The 22,186-nt window shown below is 43.4% G+C and overlaps 3 protein-coding genes and 1 long non-coding RNA gene across 13 annotated transcripts in view; 3 read left to right on the plus strand and 1 right to left on the minus strand.

Annotated features, from left to right (window-relative positions):
* LOC115335335 overlaps window positions 1-443 on the minus strand; it is a 20,380-nt gene extending 19,937 nt beyond the window's left edge. The window contains exon 1 of the long non-coding RNA XR_003921412.2: window positions 289-443. This is a non-coding gene — a long non-coding RNA (uncharacterized LOC115335335). The remainder of the gene's footprint in view (window positions 1-288) is intronic.
* Window positions 1-4,887, plus strand: part of LOC115335331 (polymeric immunoglobulin receptor-like) — a 7,395-nt gene extending 2,508 nt beyond the window's left edge. For 3 of the 6 annotated variants that reach the window (XM_041119848.1, XM_030000820.2, XM_030000819.2), the window contains 5 exons: window positions 451-780; window positions 1,854-1,929; window positions 3,344-3,459; window positions 3,879-3,928; window positions 4,396-4,887. In XM_041119848.1, the coding sequence (XP_040975782.1) occupies window positions 451-780; window positions 1,854-1,929; window positions 3,344-3,459; window positions 3,879-3,928; window positions 4,396-4,602 (779 nt within the window). In that variant the 3' untranslated portion in view covers window positions 4,603-4,887. The remainder of the gene's footprint in view (window positions 1-450; window positions 781-1,853; window positions 1,930-3,343; window positions 3,460-3,878; window positions 3,929-4,395) is intronic. The other 3 variants (XM_041119850.1, XM_041119847.1, XM_041119849.1) reach the window with 3 other exon arrangements.
* On the plus strand, window positions 4,595-13,234 carry LOC115335333 (triggering receptor expressed on myeloid cells 2-like). Its single transcript, XM_030000821.2, has 5 exons — window positions 4,595-4,675; window positions 7,611-7,884; window positions 10,514-10,858; window positions 11,235-11,289; window positions 11,694-13,234. The coding sequence occupies exons 2-5, from the start codon at window positions 7,707-7,709 to the stop codon at window positions 11,908-11,910; spliced, it is 795 nt and encodes a 264-aa protein (XP_029856681.1). The 5' UTR covers window positions 4,595-4,675; window positions 7,611-7,706; the 3' UTR covers window positions 11,911-13,234.
* Window positions 13,235-14,045: 811 nt separating this feature from the next.
* Window positions 14,046-21,561, plus strand: LOC115335334. Of its 5 annotated transcripts, none has more exons than XM_030000822.2 (5): window positions 14,046-14,176; window positions 17,472-17,571; window positions 18,333-18,436; window positions 18,673-18,725; window positions 19,363-21,561. In XM_030000822.2, exons 1-5 carry the CDS (start codon window positions 14,134-14,136, stop codon window positions 19,696-19,698), a joined length of 636 nt encoding a protein of 211 aa, XP_029856682.1. In that variant the 5' UTR covers window positions 14,046-14,133; the 3' UTR covers window positions 19,699-21,561. The 5 variants fall into 5 exon arrangements, 2 of the variants coding, with proteins under 2 accessions (XP_029856682.1, XP_040975789.1); XM_041119855.1 differs by having other exon boundaries at window positions 19,288-19,370; XR_005931345.1 differs by lacking the exons at window positions 17,472-17,571; window positions 18,673-18,725; window positions 19,363-21,561 and adding an exon at window positions 14,827-17,105 and having other exon boundaries at window positions 14,095-14,176; window positions 18,333-18,569.
* The last annotated feature ends 625 nt before the right edge of the window (window positions 21,562-22,186 follow it).

Consider the following 22,186-nt stretch of genomic DNA (forward strand, 5'->3'; position numbering starts at 1 on the left):
AGGTCCCCATGAGCTCCCACAAACGGGGCCACTCTTCACAACTGCTTCCCACAGGGCCGATCCATTGGCTCCAGGAGCAGCTTCCCCAGCTCAGCACTTGGGTTGCCCATGCTGGGCACTGCTGGGGACCTCCCACCACTGCCAGGGATTGCTCTTGCTCTGGCCCCACAGCTGCCAGCCCTCCCCGGTCCTTGCCTTCCAGAACCTACAGGCTGAGTGCCTGTCAGCATGCGGTCCCTGGGGGAATCAAAGGAAGGGGACAGGACACCCACCCAATTTGTGAATCACCTCTGCATGAGTAATCTGGGTCCAGCCCCCTTCTGCTCCTCATGCCTGGTGATAGACGGAGATCCAGGGAGCATTCAGCCCACAGCATGTATTCCAGTGATGGGGAAGGGGTGCCTTTGTGCCTGCTTTGGGATCTCACCAAACATGCCGGGTGTTTTCCAGGGACCCAACAATACACACCCAAGGAGTCAGACGATGTCTCTGTCCAGTGTCCGTACAGCGCCTCATACTATGGGGCTGTGAGCAAAGCCTGGTGCAAAGAGGGAGCTAGGGAAGCATGTACCATACTAGTCACCACGGATTTGAAGCCGTCAGGGTACCGGAAGAAAATTCAGCAAGGCAGATTCACGATCCAGGACGACACCCAGCAGGGGATGGTCACTGTCACCATGGAGAAGCTGCAGGTGCAGGACTCTGGCGTGTACTGGTGTGCACTTTATGAACACGGTCAGCTTCTCCGAATGGTAGAGGTTACGCTCACTGTTTCTGAGGGTGAGTACTGACCTGTAGGGAAGCGTAGTTGGTTGTAGATTCCAGACTCACTTTCCTACTCTCTCCCTCTAGTCTCTGCACGGCCCAGCTTACACCATCTTCCGCATTACATCTGGATGCGTTTCACTCCCAAACCCTACATCATTGTACCTTCTCACACTATGGTATTCGATGGTATGGAATAGCAGCAGGGATCAGAACTGAACCACACGCATGTGCTGTGCTGCTTCTCCTTTACCTGAGAGCAGGTACCTGAGAGCAGCTTCAGTCGTCTTCACAGAGGTGTTTCTCAGGATAGCAGTTCTGCCCCTTTATAGCAACTCATCCCTTGGCTTTCAAAAACTATTAAGACCTTCACTTTTGGTTGCCAAGGGGACAACCTTTAGACCCATATTTTAAAGATCTGTGACTCCTAGGTTTTCTTTTGGCATGATAAGGGATAACAGTAAGGGATAACATTTAGGCACCTGATTGTGGCAGACCAGCACCATGCTGCAGCCTGTCTTTCAGGAATGTGGCAGACCAGCACTGAAGGGATACGGCAATCCAGAAGATGAGAGGGGACGGCATAATTCTCTAGGTGAAAATCCTAACATGTAGGACTGAATGCAGTCTCTAAGCAAGCAGGCTCCTGCACACACAACCTCCCCTGGGCACAGACAGAGTCCTGGAAGCAATTCTTACAGCCGAGTCTTTCACAGGCAATGCTCTTTGCTTAGTTTTCGCAAGCTTCTGTCTGCTTAAGCACAGAGTCATTAAGTACTTCATTGCTACCGGAAGATCTTTGCCATAAAACATATCTGCTTGCACTTACAGCACTTCCTTCTGCCATGCACACAGAGTGGGGCTCCTGCTGAGCTCCTTGCCCCTCACTCCCACATTTTGATCCTTACATTGCTTTGCCTGCTGCCAGCAAGTCTTGATGACACAGGTTACAGCCTGGGCAGCTTGTCTGTGTTGGGTGTCACAGCGGGAGTGGATTTATATCCATGTAGCAATGGCAGGGAAATTTAGCTGGTAAATACAAAGCAGCCAAGTAGTGATTATTCTTCTCTTCGTGTTTGTGATTGCAGTATTGGCTGGAACAACTTTGTCAGGTACTGCAAGCACCAGTCAAGCAACCCCTTCTAGCAACACCCCAGCACCAAGGTAAGGTCTAAAGGAAGTCTCTGAGCTTGAACACAGACAAGAGTTACTAATGTCTTGTCCACAATATGCCTGTCTTCCTGGGGTAAGCAGGTTCTGGGCATTCTGAAGACTCCTGCTTAGAGAGGAATTAGATATGACAGGCACCCTTACCAAAGATGGCCTCTTGTCGTGGTTTAACTGCAGCCAGCAACTAAGCCCCACACAGCTGCTCGCTTACTCCCCCCCAGTGGGATAGGGGAGAGAATTGGAAGGGTAAAAGTGAGAAAACTCATGGGTTGAGATAAAGACAGTTTAATAACTAAAGCAAAAGCCGCGTACACAAGCAAAGCAAAATAAGGAATTCATTCACTACTTCCTATCGGCAAGCAGGTATTCAGCCATCTCCAGGAAAGCAGGGCTCCATCACACGTAATGGTTACTTGGGAAGACAAACGCCATCACTCTGAATGTCCTCCCCTTCCTTCTTCCCCCAGCTTTATATGCTGAGCACGACATGATATTGTCTGGAATATCCCTTTGGTCAGCTGGGGTCAGCTGTCCCAGCTGCGTGCCTCCCAACTTCTTATGCACCCCCAGCCTACTCCCTGGCAGGGTGGTGTAAGAAGCAGAAAAGGCCTTGACTCTGTGTAAGCACTGCTCAGCAGTAACGAAAACACCTCTGCATTATCAACACTGTTTTCAGCACGAATCTAAAACATAGCCCCATACAAGCTACTGTGAAGAAAATGAACTCTATCCCAGCCGAAACCAGCACACCTCTCCTCTTCCAGCTCCTGCCCAGAGTGTAATTACAAAGGAAGAAGCAGATTGGTAAAATCAAGTCACAGTTCCCTGGAATGTAGATGCCTATCTACATTTTTATCCTTATCTCTTTGGGCTGTGCTCTTTGGAGCAACAGAAATCCCCGGATTCTGCCCCTAAGCCTTTCTGTCTTGACTTTGCTCACTCCTGTCCACAAATATTTAACAATGAAATAGTCCTTGGCTGCTATTTTATCCCTCTATTTACCAGGCTGTTAAATGTAAAGGATTTTCTTCCCCTTTGGACATCTGCTGTCATCAACACTACAGCAGCACCTAAGAGTACAATCACACATCAGCTCCAGTGTGCCAGGTGCAGCAAAACACAGGAGGAAAAGGCAATACCTGCTCCACAGAGCCTGGAATTGTTTGAACAGTGGCTTGTTTTTAAAGCCTGGAGAGTAGTTTAGGAAAAGGTCAGAAGGCACAGCCAAATAGAAAAATCAAGATAGCATTGCTACAGGAGAACCAGACCCTCCTACCAAATGCATAAAAGCTAGTGCATAAAAGCTATTCCTGTCCCTTTTTTTGGTCACTGTTTGGTAATGGGCTGCACCAGCATCATGCTGTGCTGCCATCTAACACTGGTAACTCCTTTGCCCTCCTGGTTTCAGCTCAAATGTAAATACCTTCATCCTCCTCTCTGGGGTCCTGAGCATTCTGTTCATCCTGGCACTCACCAGCTTGATAACACTATGCGTCAAGCGGCGCAAGCAGCTGAAGAGAAGAGGTATGTGGAGACTGGTGATGCCTCATGTTCTAGTCTGTACTAAACAGGGCTTTCTCTGGCCATCACTTTTTCACTCCAGGCGAGCTTATTCCCAACTTACAGTGCCCTGGAAAAGATAAGGCAGTTGAAGCCTGCGAAGCCTTAAGGCAGGCTCCTTGCTGTGATCTCCTCTCACAATAAGTCAAACCCATGTTCCTCCAGACTCTGCACAGGACACCTCCTAACATGTTAGAGGACAAGTGAAGGGAGAGCAATGTCTTCACCAGATTTAGGGTAGATGGGTCCCACTGGCACACCCATTGCTTCTATCACTGGCCAATCCCACAGCCTTCCCCAAAACTCCCTGAAGCATAGGCAATGCCCAGGCATTTGATGGACTTCTCTACTTCTAAAACCTCTGATTTTGGCTCATTCCAAAGGTAATAGACAAGCAGAGGACATCTATGACAAACCAGAGGACATAGCACAGGTAAGAAAAATGATAGATTTCCCATATGGTACCGAATCCCTTACCAATAGTCTGTGAGGAGCTGGCTGACCCATCTGATGAGGGCCTTGGTGCTCATTTTCGGTTGTGAGCAGGAGGGGAGACAGTATTTAATGTCATCAGAGAGAGGAATGTTCCTAGCTGGAGAGAGACGGGGGGGGGGTAATTAGCGTAAGGAAACTCCAGTAGGAAAAAAACACAGTGGAGCAAAATCTAGTAATCTCTGAGAAATGACTCAAAGACTAGAAACCGAGGTTAGATGATGAGATTATAACCTGTATCAAGGAGAGGTTACGAAAGAAAGTTTTCTGTTCTTTCACCTCTGTCATGACTGAAGGTAAGTTCTTACATGGCTTCTCCCTTCCTCCTGGGAAAATCTTATTCTTCTGATAACAGCTGTGACCTGTCACTGAATCATGCTAACAAGTGTTTTCCCTTTCTTTTCATAGCTTGACAGCACTGAAAGAATGGAAAGTCCCAAGGATGACAGCAAAGATGTAAAATACATTACCCTGAACTTTAAATCCCGACTCAGCCCTGAGGATCCTCTCTACTGTAATGTTGAACCAAGCCAGGCTCACAGGAAATCCAAAGATGAAAATGTGGAGTATGCTACCATTGCACTCAAGCAGTTACCAACAAATGACAAAGGATGAAGCACAGAATCCCCAAACAATCCAGAAATGGGGGAAAAGAACTGGAATACAAAGTGGGAATGGGAAGCAGAAGGTGTGTAGATGGACACTGGGGAAAGATATAAGTTTTTGCTGCCATGCGTATGTTGCCTGTGCATTTTAAGACCTCCCTCCTATCAGAGGCCAGTAGAGAATTTTGCCGCAAGTGTGCAGATTCTCTTGGGTCAGACAGAAGTGCCGAGTAATTCTCAGGATCCCTTGCACATCTGCTTTCTTCAATTCCATTAAAATGCAGACTCTTTTGGAGAGGCAGGTGTGGAAGACTGACCTTTTGAAAAAGAGCAATATTCATCTGGATATGGATGGGTTTAGTATTTCAACTGTGTTCCCTGGTAGAAACTCTATCCCACTCCTAAGGGTTCAGCTACTATGGCCAAGCAAACTCATTACAGTTCTGTAGGGATAAAACTCTAACCTTGCTGTGACCAGGTTCATTTGCCATGTAATGCGTGGGGGATATGAGCACTGGATTATAAGAATAAGCAGAACCGGCATCTACCTGAAGGCAAATAGCTTGAGAGTGTATTGCAACATGATGATATGCTGCATTGCAAACTTTGCACACTGAGGATTGTGCTATATGAATCTGAGCACCAGAAGGTCTTGTAGCTACAAAACAACAATGGTGCATATAAGTAATACATACACTTTTTGAGACTTAATGCAAATTCCCCTATAACCTAAATTTATCAGTCTACTTAGGTAAGAAGTAAGATGGTAAGAGGCTTTCAAACTAAAGCTAAATGTTTAGCTTTAGATCAAGAAATAGAGTGTGCACAGTGGAGTTTCCCTTGTGCAGACTGCCCCACCCTTTCACCACCTCCTAATCAAAGGCCCTTACTTTGTTCAACAACTTGTGGCTGGCCTGCTGTCTTACACCCTCTGCTCCCCAAGAACACACAAACTGGCTGCTTAAACCAAGTGTGGAATCAAGACAAGCAGGGAGAACCAAAAATGAGTATTTCTGGAGAAAGGAAAGAAGAGAACAACATGTGGTATTAGACTAGACAGGAGGACAGGGCACTGGGATGTTTTTGAACAGAATTTGCCTTGCTGTGCTAACTGCAAGCATGAGCCCTGAGACAGACATGAGGAAGGTCTGTACAGACAGTAGCACAGAGCAAGAAACTGGTGGGCTGTGCAAAGAAATTGCAGGAAGTATGACACAGACAACAGCAGAAGTATGGGCATAAGAGGGCTGGTGTCAACATCAGATGATGTAACAGAAGGGACACAATGGTAATTAAGAGTGGATTATTTACAGATGTAAATGTCCAAGTAAGTCAGATACACAATATATTTATAGATCTCCAGTGCAGCTCTGATGCATGCTGGCAATTTCCAAGAGCTGCCACAGGAACACTGGATTGGCTGGGACTTCATCAAACCCTGCTATCCTGAATAATCACACCATAAACTATCAAACATGTTTTTGCAATGCACTTGGTCTCTCGCCTTCATTGTTATGAGGCATCTTCACATCTCTGCAGCAATCACTATCCAGCCAGTCTCAGATGTAGCTCTGTTCTTTTGCAGCATTGTGCTATACTTTAAACAGCTCTTCCAGGCCTATTCACCAGTGCAGCTGGTTGTTTGGAAGACCAATACAAACCAGTACTTCCAGCACTTTCTATTTTTCTGGCTACACCATAGAAAGCAATCTTTTGCAGCTTCTTCTAAAGTCACAGGAGACCAGAAATGCATGTGCAGTTTCATGGGAGAGCTCACCAGGGCCTTGGAAAGCGATACTGTTACTTCCCTCTCTCTGCTGGAAATACTCCAAATGACACATTTGCTGCCTTTATTTAGCAGTCATGTGGTGAGCAATATGAAATGAGTTTGCTGGGGCTCAGCTCAATTTCTGCAAAAGACCAGAAACCCTTGCACTTTATTTGGCTGCACCAAGCTCTGCTGACAGGTGGCAAATTAAAAGGGCCTGAACCGCTCCCTAATTCACAAGCCAGTCACATCCAATAGGCTTTTCTTGTTATGGCTGCAGCAGGGAAGCTGATCTACTTTTTGAGATTTTCAGAGTTGACACGTTTAACTTGAAATGACAGAAAGAAAAAGAAAATAGTTCTGGAAATGGTTCATTCAGCCCAAAATTCGCCTATTTGCTATTCATGCAGTCAGTTACACTGGGTCAAACAGTGGAAGAGTAATAGTAGAAAACAATCGAGTGGAAAAGAGACATTTTCAGGGAGGCAGTTGCTTCTGATCAAAGAGAATCCACATTTGTGCTCACTGGAGCAAGAATGAGCAAAAACTGCAATCAGTAAGCCTCACAAAGAATTTTTGGATACTGTAAGGTACCATTTTCTTAAACACTAATCAGAGGAAAGAAAAAGAAGGCACATTTATGAATGGACAGACCTGCAGGTTTATCTGCCTGTTAAGAAGGAGATAAGCACACAAGTTAAGAAGCCAGGGTCTATTGGTACTTGCATGGAAGATCTCCAAGTAAATAAATTCAAAAAAGAAAAAACAGTAACCCTTCCACAGCATAGCAGTTTGCTAACACCTAAGGAGGCTCCCTTAACTGCAGCCCTGAACTACTGCATCAGTATGGCACTGATGGGCTCTGAATCAATGCCCCCTTGATCTTACGTCCTTTCTGCTAGGTACAAAATAAAGATGTCTGTTTTGCTCATCTAAAGCACCTCACAGCTTCACCCAACAGTGTTCTTGCCTTCCTGTCTTCGGTTATATGTCAAATAGGAATGCTTCATGAGCAGGCTCTTCTAAATTTTCTTTCTCCTGTAAATAACCCACGAGATCATGTCCTTGCCCTCCTTTCACCCTCGTGATGCTGACTGAGCTACCTGCAGAGTCTCGATGAGAGCCACCCTTTCCCTTTCGGCTTTCCAGAAATTCACCCCATGCAAAGCTTGCAAGTAAAGCACCATTGCTGAGCTCAGAGGGACTCCCAGTACCATAGTTTCAGGCCATCACATGATGCTCTCTTTCAGGCTGTCTAGACTAAATCGTGGCTGTGAGCGGGCAATGCTGATGCCTGAATTTTCAGCCCACGAAAGAAATGCCTCGTGAATTGCTCAATATGCAGGATGAAAAAGATGCCAAGTTCTTGTGCTCATTCCTTCCGGCAGAGCAAGGAGGGGGAAAAGCAAGCTGCTCTTGGGCAAGAGCCCTTTTCACTTTTCTCCAGATTCCTCTCTTGTCCCCTTTGCTGCTCGACTGACATGGAGAAGCTCATGCACCTCATATTCTTGGTCTTCTTGTCAGGTAAGCATACATGGCCTTGGGTTTCAGTTAACAGATAGGGTAAAGGACTGGTGCAAAACTTAGTCTCTACCTGCACCTCATATGAGATTACTGATAAAGCTATGGGGAAAGACTGCACAGGTCTTGAAACACACTAGATTTTTCCAGATGCAAAGGCATCTTCATTGTAGCATGCGGTTCTTTGGAAGATCAATACAAACACTTACTATGGATTAAGAGTCTTACTGCCTGTCTGTACACTGCAAAGTCCAAAGCAATGCAAGCAGAGGGAACCTGGAGCACTGCAGTGTGTTCTGCACTCTACTCTTCCTCCCCAGTTATACTGCAGGGGTGGCAGACTCCTTCCTCAGAATTTGCTCTTTTCCCTTAATTTAACAAAGAGCCAGCGGTGATCCAAGTGCTCAGCTTTTCTCATAGGGATGCTTTTGAATCAGAACAGGAAACACTGTTGACAGAAGTCTTGTGTGCCTGCTCAGAGTGAAACATGAAATTGCAAAATCCTATTTGTTTGCATTTGTAGGGCTTTTAATGTAAGTTGCAGCAGCTAGGGTTCAAGAGGAGGAAAATAAAACTCAATGAAGGGGACATCTCTGAAATCTTGGGCACTTGACTATTTTCAGCTTGGAAAGCAATGTTCATCTGAAACGAGAAACAAGGGACAGGACCCAGCTGGTACTCTCACCTGGCAGCCTTCTCTCTCCAGCCACATTTTGGAGATCCCAGATACTTGCAGCAGCGCACAGAAAAGCAACAGATTCAGGCTTCGGGAGCGTAGAAACCCATCTCAAAAATCTGAATGAGTTTGGAAGAAAGTCCACTATACTTTTTTCAATAGGACACAACAAGGGAGGAGGAACGCAAATAGTAAATGATCTGTCAGCAGAACTGGTGGAAAAGATAATGACAGAAAGTTTTCCACAGGGGCATCAGCAAATCTTTAAATGCCATGATTCTCATCAAGAGATTTTTTGCAATGCTGTCTCCATTTAAAACAAAACCAAAAATCAAACTCCCTGGGCCGTTGCAGGAACCGAAGGGGCAGAACTGGAGGCAAGGAGGGATCCACAAGAGAAATAGGAGAGGGAGTTAAAATGTTTAGAGGGATTGCACAGGACTGGACTGGACATGCAGTGCAGTAAGCCTCGACTGGAACATCTGAGCGGAGCAACATATCAGGATGAAGAGTTGTATGTGTTGGATACTTGGAGAACACAGATCTGGTTTTATGCCGCCTTCTAGTCAAGCCTGAAATATCTTCAGTTTTTTTAGTTTACAATTCCCTTAGAATGATTGAAATTATTTTATGAAGCGTTATTAAAAGGCTCAGCCACCACAAAGTCCTCACAAGAGCCTATTTTTTAATTTACTTCTGTTTTACCATTACTTATGGTTTCATAAAAGGCACTAGCCTCTGAATTTTTTCACTAGAAATACAGAGATTTCCACAAACACCACACTGCACTTCTCTCTGGAAGTATTAATAGCTCAGACTGTCCCTTCTGCCTTTGCCTACCATGAAGAGGAATGGAAATTAGAAATAAGGAACTAAGGCAAAAAAAAAAAAAAGCCAAGCAGCCAAAGACCAGTGGTCAACATGATTAAAATTAGTAGGATATTAAAAGATAGGGTGAAAAAAATTGCTAAGACCCTGGACTTAGAAATTAGGAGTGGGATTAAGAAGTAACCTCCTAAACAGCTAGCTGGACACTGGTTTGTAAGTGTCACTGTGATTCTAGTATTTTTCAGGGTTGTGTTCCTTCTCTCTGGCTGTGTAAAGAGCCTTAAAATGGGGATAAACTTCATGGGTATTTACTGCAAAGGACCTTTTCCGCAGCAGTGGGTACTCCAGAGCCAAATCTGCATCTATGAACATACGTGGAAGGGCTGACCTCAAGGCCAAAACCTGAAGCAAGCTGCCTTGCTGCAGCTGTATGCAAGTAAGCAGGCTGGACTTTGCAAAGCAGGGGTGTTAACAGCAAGACTAGCCTACGGAGAGTTACACAGAAACAATTTGTCATTACTGGGACAAGCTATGTTTTTATGAGCTGCCTTGTAAAAAGAGCTTTTAAAAATCAAGACAGCTTGTCTGATGCCAACTCAATCTACCTGAGTGCCCAGCTTCACGCTCCTCAGGACCAGAGGAAAATGCAAGTTTGTATTTAATCCCCTAATCGTGCTGACAAACTGCTTCCCCTTACTGAGCAGGAGCCAAATGATTACAGAAAGTGTGATGTGGTTGAGCTCCAGACTGCAATCCAGAGCAGCCACCACAGGGCCAGAAGGGAAGGAAGGGACCAAAATTTCCTGAGCTTCAGAAAATCTGCAAATACTAATGAAGCTGATACCTCCTCCTTTCCTCAGTCCCCCCCTGCAAGAATAGCTGCCTGGCAAGAGCCAAAGAACACACCAGTCAGCGGGATCACTACAGACATATTTCAAGAAAGTCTGAACCAAGACTGAATCTGAGCACACTGTATCTTTTAGGGGGGAAGCAGACAGGTGACAGCCCTAAAGTTGACAGCAGCCATCACTAGAGTTGTAAAAGATGCAAATGACATTTAGCATAAACATAGTGGTAAGGGATAGATATGAAAGAGACTTGGCTCACCACTTCTTCTATCTCTCCTAGCATCCTGTGCTGCAGAGAATGTCACTGTGGTGTACGGAATGGAGGGGGGCACCATTTCTGTCAACTGCACCTATAATCCCTGGCAGCAGAGGTGGAGAGAAAAGAGCTGGTGCAAGCAGATCGATGAGACCAAGTGCCAACATGTGGTGAGTGCCCGACGCTTCTGGCTGCCATTCTTAAAGAACAGGAATGGCACCACCTCCATCAGTGACAATGTCCGTGATGGGGTCCTCACAGTGACCATGAAGCAACTCAAGAAGCAGGATGCTGGGTTGTACCAATGCAAAACTGACTACCTGGGGGAAACAAACAGCTTAAGGAAGGTGCAAGTGGAAGTGCTGACAGGTATGTCCTCTGCTGCAGAGAATGTCACTGTGGCGAACAGAATGGAAGGCAGCTCTTGAGTTCCTACTTAAATTTCGTATGTGTCTGCAGATGCCAAAGCCTCACTTTAGTAAACATCTACTTTTGTCTTACTTAAGGAGGTACCGTGTTTCACTGCCTCTTTTTAGTTCTGATTTACAGCAACATGACCCCACTGTTACAGAACATCTAACACATGTCATCCCATTATTGCTACCCAGATTAATCTTCTAGCACACAGCCCATTGCCCAGTCTCACCTTGGTTATCTATGCCTAGCTGGGACATTGGTGTTGGTGACACCAATGAATATCACCCAGAAACATCTGCAGACTAAACTGTTCTGTTTCCATCATCAGCTGTCCTGGAGACCCAAATGCCAGAGGAGCCTAGTGCTGTGCAGAGCATCTCCAGGTAAGCCATAAAACTACTCATGCTGTGATCTATAGTCTTCCTAGGACTAAGGCAGATCAGCATCGGCAACCCCGTTTGAAGCTGAGAGGAATACCACCATAGGCATATTCTCTACCTCTCCCTAATCTGTGACAATTCCTAGAGCTGCTGTGTGGTTTCTAAACAGCAGCTTTATCCTAATCCAGAAAATGCAGTGCTTCAGTGCCAAGCAAAACAACTCCTGCAGATCATAAATTATGTGTATGTGAGATAACCTATTATAGTTGCTCTAACCTCCCAGGCTGTTGTGCACAGGCAGGGACTGCCTGTTGCAGGAGATGTTACCATCTTCACATTGTGTACTACAAGAGTTTCTTTAAAGGTTGAACCATCCCTTTCATTGTTGTATTTATGGTTCCTCATAGCATCCCTCCTGAAGCTGATTTCACTGTCTCCTATATCATTGCTGGATTCCTGGTTATTAAGTTTGTGGTGGCTGTGCTGATCTTAATCGCTGGCAACAGTAGGAAGAACAGAGCAACAGAGCAGAAGAATCCAAGCTTGAATGAGCAGCAGGTCCTCCCTTCCACTGGTGACGTTGCACATGATGGAATCAGCCCCTCCTGGGACAGCACTGCTTAGAGCCAAACCAAAAGGAATCCACAGAGAAATGAACATCAAGCCTTTGAAGGCAAAGTTTTGCCACCTGCGGTAAGAAAAGGATCGCCTACTAACCATAGGTATTGATGAACCTATCGCTCTAGAGAGGGAATGTCACCATCTACCACCTCGTCATTGGCGCTGACCAACTTTTTCCAACACAACTGAACTGAAAAGATGCTGCCATTAACACCTGAACTTAATGGAAGAGGATGGGATCGAAGGCCAGAGGGAAAGGAGGAATATGAAGTCTTTCTGTCAAGAGATCCAGCACAGACTTATTTATCTCTATCTGCAGAGATGCCTCCCCAGCCATGGTAAAGGTGAGAGAGGTCTGCTCCATTTTCCCCCAGCTTATTGCTAGGCCAGAAAAAACTTTGCTGCTCTATACAGCTACTGGCAAATGCTTTGTTATAAGTAAAACTACAGATACACCCGCAAACATAAATAGAAGTTCAGGTACCACATCTCAATGATCATGTGTTGAGCAACTCACACACACATCCACATAATGTAAAAATGGAAAGACATGGTTCTGTCTCAAATCTCAAAGAAACTTCTCCTGATTCATTGAAGATCAGCATTAAAGAACTAATAGCTTTTTTCAAGGTGTCCTACATGTCTCTACAAAACACTCAAACGCTTCCCCTGAAGCATGAAATATAACCAGAACTAGATGGTTTGTACTGAAAGCTAATACAGTTTGTCTAAAAATCAGCTTTTTTAACTGAGATTCTACTCACTAAAGACTGAAGCTTTTGACACGCTTTTGGCAATGCCATGCTCTGCTATCATCTCCAGTCACTGCCAGTAGCTGCACCACACCTCCAGGCAGTTATTCCAGATACTCATCCCTAGTATCATTCCACAAAGGTCTGCACTGAGACCGATCAACTTCATGTCATCCCAGAGCACTGCCAGGTGAGAGATTCTGTCTTTCCAAGGTGATGGAGACTAGCTCCCAAAAACTGCCTCGGACAGCGTGGATCCTTGGTGCATAGTCACTGTGGAAACATAAGGAACTGCAGAACATAACAGAAAGGGATGTGAAGTCTACATGCAGCTCTGAGCGTGCTTCCTCATTTCTCAAATGCCTTGTGAACAAAGAATGAACTGTCTCTCTGTATTTCTCCCTGTATTTTTTCTACCCTCTCATGGGGATGTTACCAACATGTGATCATTGTTCATCACTCCCCAAAGTGAAGCTGCATTTAGCTCTCCCAGGAAGATCCCCAAACCAAGGGCATTCACACTTCTTTTCCCTGAACTGCCTGCAAAGCTAAATAAAATCAAACTGATTATCTGACTTGGTGTGGATTCATGATAAAGAGCTGCAGTACACCAGATCACAATACATCACCCAAAGAAGAGGTAACACTTCAAACATGCTGGTGTGTTTATAATGTACATAAATGCTCTGAGCCAGCTGGGCAGGTTGGCACATCCAACCAGCTCCATTTAGCACCATGCAGAAACAGCAGCTCAGATCCCAAAACCAGATCAGCCTATGCATGGTTGTGCTCTGTCTAAACTAATTTCCTCTATTTCCAGAGGGTAAATTAGCCCATATGCAGTCGCACACCACTGCAGCTGTACTAACACAAACCTAGCTTCAGTATTCCCGGACAGTACTGTGATGTCCAGCTAGATCAGCTACAAAACAAGGGAACTGCAGCTCTAACCAGTAGATCTGGGTCCTAGTTCCAGCTGCAACCTATTGACAGACCTCAGGCACACCATCCACTGCCTCTGTGATGGCACAGTGATGGTTCTCCACCACTATACAAAGGCTTTGGGAAATAGGGATATCAAACTTGCACGTAAGTGCAAAGCAGCAGTAAGGATGAACACATCCAACTGAAAGCTGCTCTGTAATATATCAAGGTAGCACTAGAGACCAAAAATGCCTATTTCTTTTCCAGCTGCACAGCCTGATTGCTAAATACGGCTATCTAGACAACAATATATTTAAAGTGAAGAAGCAACCAGTAAACATTGTGCAGCCTTCCCACCCAAGAAGCAATATTAAGATTGCGGTTAAAAGATATTCTCCGCAATTCCAGACTGTCATCATTGCTCTAGGCAGCGGACGACTGCAAGTGACAGAGCAAGTTAGCTTCCTCTGCAACAGAGAATTTCTCAGTGATAAAGCAGCTCTGGGATACATTTTTTTCCGCTGTGCCCTAAAACACTTTCTACTTCAGGATGGGGGGTTTTCCAGCCCTGCTGCTCTTGCTGGCACTACCAGGTAAGACTCAGAGACTCTTCATTTCCCCTAGGAACAGAGTGCTCTCTGTGCTGTTGCATGCATTGCACACTGTTACTGGCTTGAGCACTTTTTATTCAGGCCATCTATAGTCAGGCGCAGAATGAGATTCCCAGAAGTCAATGAGGGGAGGAAATGTTCAGCCTGAAATTTCCTTATTTCAATTATACAAGCTTTTGGGTTCTCATTTTTGTTTACAGTAGTTCTGTATTTTGTCCAGAAACTGAACTTCATGGTGGGACATCTGGCAATCTTTGCCCTTCTGAGACTTCTCTCCCATTATTGCAAAGTTCTGACTGAAATCACCTAGCATATGGGGAGGAAAATCTAGGTTTATTGCTCTCTCTTGATACATTATGGATCAGGTATTGTCATAGACAGGCTAGCTGCTGTTTGCTTTCTTACTGCAAATAAATACTGAGTCCACAGAGAGGAACAATAGGAATAAAAATGGAAAAAGGGAAAAGGGTAGTGGCACTAAGGCTAAGCATAGATGTTTATTTAGGCAAACCTGCAGAGTTGAATTACTCTTCTCAGAGGCCCAGCATGAGAGTCCCAGTGGTATAATGTAAGAAAAAATGGCATACTAAGCTGTGCCTAGTTGTAGCATCATTTTTTTCTTTCTTTGGAAGAATCATGCATGGCAGGAGAAAACACACAAGTGTTTCTGCATACAGAGGGAGAGTCCTAACTGCTCATATGACATGCACAAGAATTCACGTGAAAAGAAATTTTGGTGCAAGGAGCTGTGAGTTCCCCTTTAAAAGAAAGGATTAACCTTAACCGTGCACTGCATCATTCAGTTGACCTGATAGACTTTGGTCATGACAGCACTTCGAAGAGGGAATTCTGGCACATATCGGTGGGGGGTGGGGGTGGGATCTGGAGAATATTCTGCTGCAAAGAATACAGATGGTGGTTTCACTTGAAGGTGAGCTATGAGGTCAACAGTGTGCCAGGTGGGAGACAGCCAAAATAAATCAAGAATGATGTGTCATTTCCCTTTTTGTTTCACAGCAAAAGATGGCGTATCTAGACATCGAGATCGCACTAGAGGTTATCAAGGACAGGCTAAAACTATATAATATAGTTCAACATAGAACCACAATATGTACCTGTATGTATCTAGAGGCAGAAGTGGCCAGGAAATTATTTTTGCCGTATGAAATAAAAAAGTTTCAAAGGAAAAAAAAAAGAAAATAATCAATATTTTATGGATTACCATCAAAACCAATGAATATGATTTTGTAGGATTGTATTAATCAAAACCAAATGGGTTTGGGACAGAAATATTTCAAGTAAGTTGATGGAAACTAAAACACAATACTTGCTTTTGCACAAAATTTTCCATTCTGTTAAAAGTGTTTTACAGCCACAGAAACCTTTCACACAGAAAAGCTTTGATAATGCATGTAGAAGACTCATGAGATGGAGCAACACCATCTTAAACTTGAACATATGTATGAGGCATAAGAAATATGCTGAGGTGGCTCCATGTCCCTGCACCTGGGGAATGTGACAGCAATAACAGTCCTGGAACCTGATACAGCTCATGTTCAGGAAGGGCAGAAGTAATCCAAATTTCCCATTTGCCACCCCAACTTCATCTCCAGTGATCACCCTCCTCAGACCGGGGCTGGTTATTTCCTTGTCTTCTGCAAGTTCTCTTTGTGCTGATATTAGCTCTGCTCCTTTGTTGGGTGAGATGTACACCACAATGGGGACTGATTTTTCCTGTCTTCTCCCTCTAATGAATCACCATCCTATTTTCTTTAGCACTTGTAAGGCTGTTTGCAAAAAAAGGGAACTCCCTGTCCCTCCATTGCTCCTATTCTGTGATAGCCAACATCAGGAAACTTCAACATTTTATTTGGTGCAAAATGGTGTCCTGAATTAGATGTCAACCTATTATCAGAGGTAACTCTGATCAAAGTATTGTTAAAGTAGGAAGGACTGAAATGATGAATGACTTCTCATGGAAAATGATTAGAGTGTGGCTGAAAAAGCTCCAACTTAATGACTCAGGAGAATATCATCTTGAGAGCCATTTCCAGGGGAGAAACAAACTACTGAAATAGGCTCATGCTGGAAGTTTTGGGTGAGTTAATCAAAGAATTAATGATCTTCTAAAAGTCAGCAATTTCTTACCACTTGACAAGAAAGATTACAGGTCAATGTTAAAGAACTCTCTTCTGAGTCTGGAAATTTCCTGAGACACAGATAATTCCTGAATTTCTTCTTTTTAAACAGATTTTTGATACATACTAATGGTATAAACAAATTGCAGCCAACTGGTGGGGGGAGTCTAGCTTGGCTTCATTGACTAATGCAATTTTACATTTACACCAGCAGATGAAACAGACTCCAAGCAATCTGAATCTTTGCCTGAATTTCTACCTGAGTTCATTCTTTGCCACTGCTCATTAGTACACTTCTGTATTTGTTTTAATATTTGACTTCCTTTTCTGCTTTTAGCCAGCATGGGAAGCAGAAAAACAGAAGCTGCTTAGTGGAAGCTATTCTTTGATTTTTCTGACATGACTGAAAAATGTGTACGGGAATCACACGGCGCATTGCTTTTCTAAGATGCTTCCTCTCTAACAGCATTCAAATGCCCAAATAAGCAATTCAGTTTTCATATCATTCTCTAAAACGGTATGAATTTGCATGGCTGACCTATACCTTCTACAAAACTTGTCTCCTGCAGGAACTGTCCTTTCTGTTTGATCTGTCACAGGACCCAAACTTGTAAGGAAAGCAGAAACCAAATCTCATTTGTCCCTCTGCACATGATATAATCATTGAATAAGTAGGTTTTCCAAGGCATCATGCAATCAAGTATCAAAGATTTTGCAAGAATGAAAAAAACACCAGAGGACCACAACCCAAAGGGAAGAAAGCTGCAATCACAGTATGTCTGTTCTTGCCCTACTAGCTACTTACTATTAGCTCTCTGGCTGGGCTTACACTTGATATTTTCATTTAGATACACTGATAACAGGTACTATCCAACAACCCAAACAAAACTTCCAGCTCTTACCTGAGGAACTGATTGATCCCATTCCTGTGATTCAGCTGCATTAACTAACCTTCTTTTACTGGTAGAGAGCACAGGATTAATTTTCTTGTGTAACTTCACAATTTCATAGCGAACAAGCAAGCAGTAACTCTGGACCATTCTACAAACCTGCAAAGCAGGATTTTTTAGCACAAGAAAAAGTCACCAGGGACGGACTGATGTGGGAAAATCACCTGCTCTTGTTTTTTTTTTTCCAAGGGGAAAATTGGAATTGGGATGCAGATTTGGACACCATTTCATTTCCCACTAAGGAGCGGGACGTTGCCAACTCCACAGATGACAGCTGTAAGGATCACAGGTAAAAAACAAAGACTCCCAAACTCTAAGTAGAGCATTCTGGATACACTGCAGGATTTGAAGAGTGGTGTGACAAACAACTGAAGCATGTGCACACACACACATACACATACAAGGAGGCTTCTCCCTTCTCCCCTATAGAGTTTCGTCCAACCTCCCCAAGTCCCATGAAAAGCTGTAGAAGGTTCCTATCAGTTTCAGGAGCACTAGATGAGACTTCTACTGAAGATGCTCGATTTGACTGTGTTCTTACTTTCTACCTGGTTAAAAAAGGGACAACTACATGGGCCATGCAATGCTACATGACTCTGCCTTTTGTACAAGGAGACCAGCCTAAGACCAATCCCAGCTAAACAATGTAGCATGTCAGGAGAGTTATTACCAGGCCTGACCAAAGGTGACCCTATTAATGATCCTGATCAAAGACAGACCATGAGAGGGGCTACTGCATCCTGATGAGGGATGCCTTTGAACTCTGGTAGCACTGCAAATGACTGCAGGAAGAGAATTCAAGCTCCTGAGTATTCCCCAGGCTTGCCAAGTGCCAAAGAAAATACAGCTGGGATGGATCCTCTGTGGCTGAGATCAGTACTGACCTCACGGAACCACGCTTGTTTTGAGACAGCAGGGGTAATATTTGCATGCTGAATTTTTATCCTGGAACGATAATCCATTTTCAAACACACAAAATCCACTCCCAAATTAACCTAGTTACCTCTGGTGCTGTAAATAGTAATGGAGATACCATGCTTTTCCCTGCAGGACTCTCTATGCTCTCATGGTGCTGAGTTCCTTCCTGCCTACAACTGCTCTGATTGCTACTGTTTTACTCCTCCTCATCACTTACATCAGAAGGAAAAGGGCAGGTAAAGCTCTAATCCTCTTGTCTAGTTTTCCTGCCCCTACAGCTTGTTGTCCCACCACCCTGAATGTAAGGAAGGTTCATAGCAATGATTGTCCAGGGAGGCAATGAGACTGAGCTGAGAGGGAAATGCAAGATGTGAGTTAAATCGCAGGGAAGGGATAGTGGGGGTAATAATTTTTAAAATGAAAAGGTAAGGTGTAGTTTTACACTCAAAGGAGATTCTGTCCTTCACATCAGGAAAATGGATGGACTTTGGCAGACATCCTTCTTTCAGACAAGCAGCACTGCAGGTAAGACATCATCAGAAATCCCACATTCCTGGTGCTTTGATCTCTGTCATGCAGAGGCACTGGCTCTGTGTTCACCATTCATGGGGATTATAAAGCACGCAGTACCACACATCCTACAATGGATGCGTAGCATCCACTCAAGCTCGCTGACTAAAGCTAGCTGTCTGTATTTGTTGATTGTCTGACATCTTGTTGCAAAGCAGACACAACCTAACTTGGTTATTTGAGTTAAGTCATAGCCCCTCTGCATATTTTTGTTTATAGTACTCAGAAAAAGAAATGTAATAACAAATATATAATTTTGATAATTAGCTGGCCTTGAATCTTCAGTAACACCACCAAAGTTTCTCATCAAAGGAAAATTTTGCTAGTTGTAATCACCCTAAATATTTAGTGTGGTAACTATTGCTGCACCCTTCTACCCAGTCCCTTAAATCTTAGGAAGTGGAGTGTTGTGCAAGAGAAGTTTTCTAAACTTCTCTGAGCACATATCCTTTTCCCATGCATCCCCTCCGCTCCTCCCCAGTTTCATGATACAAGGAGAAAATATTTGTGGTTGTAGATGAACTAAGACTAATATGCAGAAGCAAAAACCTCTGAATTTCTTTTAAACTTCTCATTCTTCGTGGTTTCTCAGAAGGATGGAAGAAACAAAGCAAGTAGAATGCCAGAAGGGGAACCGAATGATCGTACAATATATGCTGTCATAAGGCACCAACCTCAGCCAAAGCCTGAAGATGTTATATATGTCAACACACAGCCTTCACCAGAAGTTTTCTTCTGCATTCAAGAACCACCAAGCAATTCAGTTTCCTCAGGGCCTATGGAATATGCTACTGTTATCTTCAGAGCCACAAATCCACATTCTGGAACTGAAAAGAGAAAAACAGGTCCACCTAAACAAAACAGCACAAAGCCTTGGGCTTATTCACAGAATTTTGCTGAACGGCACTTAGAAACAATCCATTTGTAACCAGTTGCTGAAGCTGAATACATATGGGGTGTGAGGCAGAAAGCAACTGAAAGGATAAGGCACATGGATGCACAAAACTTCCCTGAAAAAATAACTACACTTTTCTAATAGCACAGCATTACAATTCAGCTATTGGTAACCAAATCTAGTGGAAAGCTATGGTATATTTGCTTTTTCCAAATTGCTCTATTTTTAAATGACAGGCAACTACAAACCCAAAGACAGGAAACTGGTTCTCCCTGGTAGCAGCTGATACAGTGCCACAGTCAACAAAGGGCTGTGAGATATGGTAACATGATGCTTCCTTTTGGACTTTCTTCAGCAGCTCACTTAGATACTCATATATAAAATGTTAATTAATGCCTACTCTGATAAGATCCAAGTCAGCAAAGTGGTAAAGAATCTGCTTTATTTTAAACATAGGAGTTGTTTCATGGACTTCAGAAAGACAAGTAATGCACCCGACATATTTTAGTAAACAAGGGTCTTGTTGAAAAAATATTTGTCTACATTAGAGTATGAACTGTCTTCAGCTTGAACACATGGGTGTAGAATTTACACCCAAAGTTATTTATTTATTTATTTTTACAAAGAAATAACTGTATTTCCTTGCCTTTGGTGCTTGTTGTCTATTAATGCCACACCCATGCTACCAGTATAAATCTAGCTTGACTTTATTATAAATTACACATATTTTCATCAAACTACTGAATCCTGTTATCATGGTGATACATGCAAACATCCGTTAGGGATTATGGATAAATCCCAAAATTCATCTGACTGAGATTTTCATTTTAATTCTGGGAGTTGGAGCCTGAGGATGCTGAATATGATACAAAAATGGTTTTAATTTTTTGGTATTAAGATTGCATGAAGACTCCAGCCTAGGTACTGGGTGGCATGGGAGGAAAGGAATGTGAAAAGGCAGAGAATATGTCCATGAGTCATATAAACTCCACTCTGCCTGTGAGTGCTTGTACAGTCCTGAAGGGTGGGGGAGAGAGGGGGCGGGGAGAGAATAAGAAAATTTTGTTGATTGGTCTGATGTGGCTACATGATAGCAGGCTTTTTGCCATTATATCTGAGATTATTTTGGTTCTCTATTGCAAATTATCTGAAAATAAAGCTAGAAAAAACCCATAATAATAGCTAAAGAAATCAATTTCTGGCTTCCTAAACAGGCTTGGATGATTGCATTCTTCACTTCCTGTCCCAACTTCCCATGTTCTGTTCTTGCATATTGTTATTTCCTTTTTTCTTTTTCTTTTTTTTTTTTTTTTTTTTATCATCACTGCATTGATCAACTCTGGAAAGAATTAATGACTGACACCCTTGTGCTTTGGGTCATTTCTGAGATGTCAAAAGTGTTGGTGTGGGGACCATACCATTAAGGTCTGAAACGATACACAACAGGAAAGACAAATGGTTAACATAATAAGCTTCAATATACAAATTCAACTCCTTATTTAGTCTGAGTCTTTGAAAGCACCTAAAACTTTGTATGCCTAAATTCCTCGCAATGCCATACAGAGTGAAAGTTCTGAGGGCCTCAGATCCTTATGTAATAGAAGTTAAATAACTAAATAGACAGGCTTACTGGTATGTATTTCTTTCTGCCTGCAAAGCTGAAGAAGATCTACTATAATATGATATGATGAATTTGAGCATGTTTCTAGGGACAGTTTATCTCTATGGATGGCATCAGTCCTCTGTCACAAAATGTAAAAATGTAACTGCCTGATTTAAAATAAAGACAGAAGAAATATTCTCAAATCTTTCTAAATTTGTAACATCTTACAGGTATTTTCCTTGTGTGCAAATGATGGAGATTTGCTAGTAACCTGAACTGTCTACTATGAAAGAATTATCAGTAGCCCATCCAATCTACTTCTGTTATGCTCAGCTGTGGAACCACATTCAGGAACGGTCTAACTTGCGTAACAGCAGCCTCTGGACATGTGGGACATTGCAAACCTGGCCGTGTCTTCAGATAAGCCTGACAGAGACACCTAGTTAGTGACCCAGTTTTATATTGGCTGTTGAATAGTGGTGTAGACATGTATCTGGCTAATGTCTCACATGTCCTCCCAGCTTATCTTTCATTCGATGGTAGCAGGAAATAAAGTTGCAGCATTCTAGGAACTGGGCTTATCAGATGGACAGGGCACAGCTGACAGGATGTAAAAGGACAGGAGTTTTTTCTAAGACTGAGGCTATTAGTCAATACCTTCCATTCCAGTTCCTCTGTACATCTCCTCTGTCCTTCTACAGGACATCTAGTTAAAACTCACTTCAAGTCTAAACATTCTCTGCAGCCTATGCTGAAATAGTTATTTGTTTCTTCTTTGTCTCACTTCAAAAGCAGTGAATGCTAAGAGGACCATTTTCATCTCTAATAGGGAGTAAACTAATACCCATATGACTAATGCCTGGGCACCTTCATCTGTTACCTGCTGTTCACTGCAAAGAGCTCTTGCCCTAAGTGCCC

This window comes from Aquila chrysaetos, chromosome 24 (assembly GCF_900496995.4).
Source record: "Aquila chrysaetos chrysaetos chromosome 24, bAquChr1.4, whole genome shotgun sequence".
NCBI lineage: Eukaryota > Metazoa > Chordata > Aves > Accipitriformes > Accipitridae > Aquila > Aquila chrysaetos.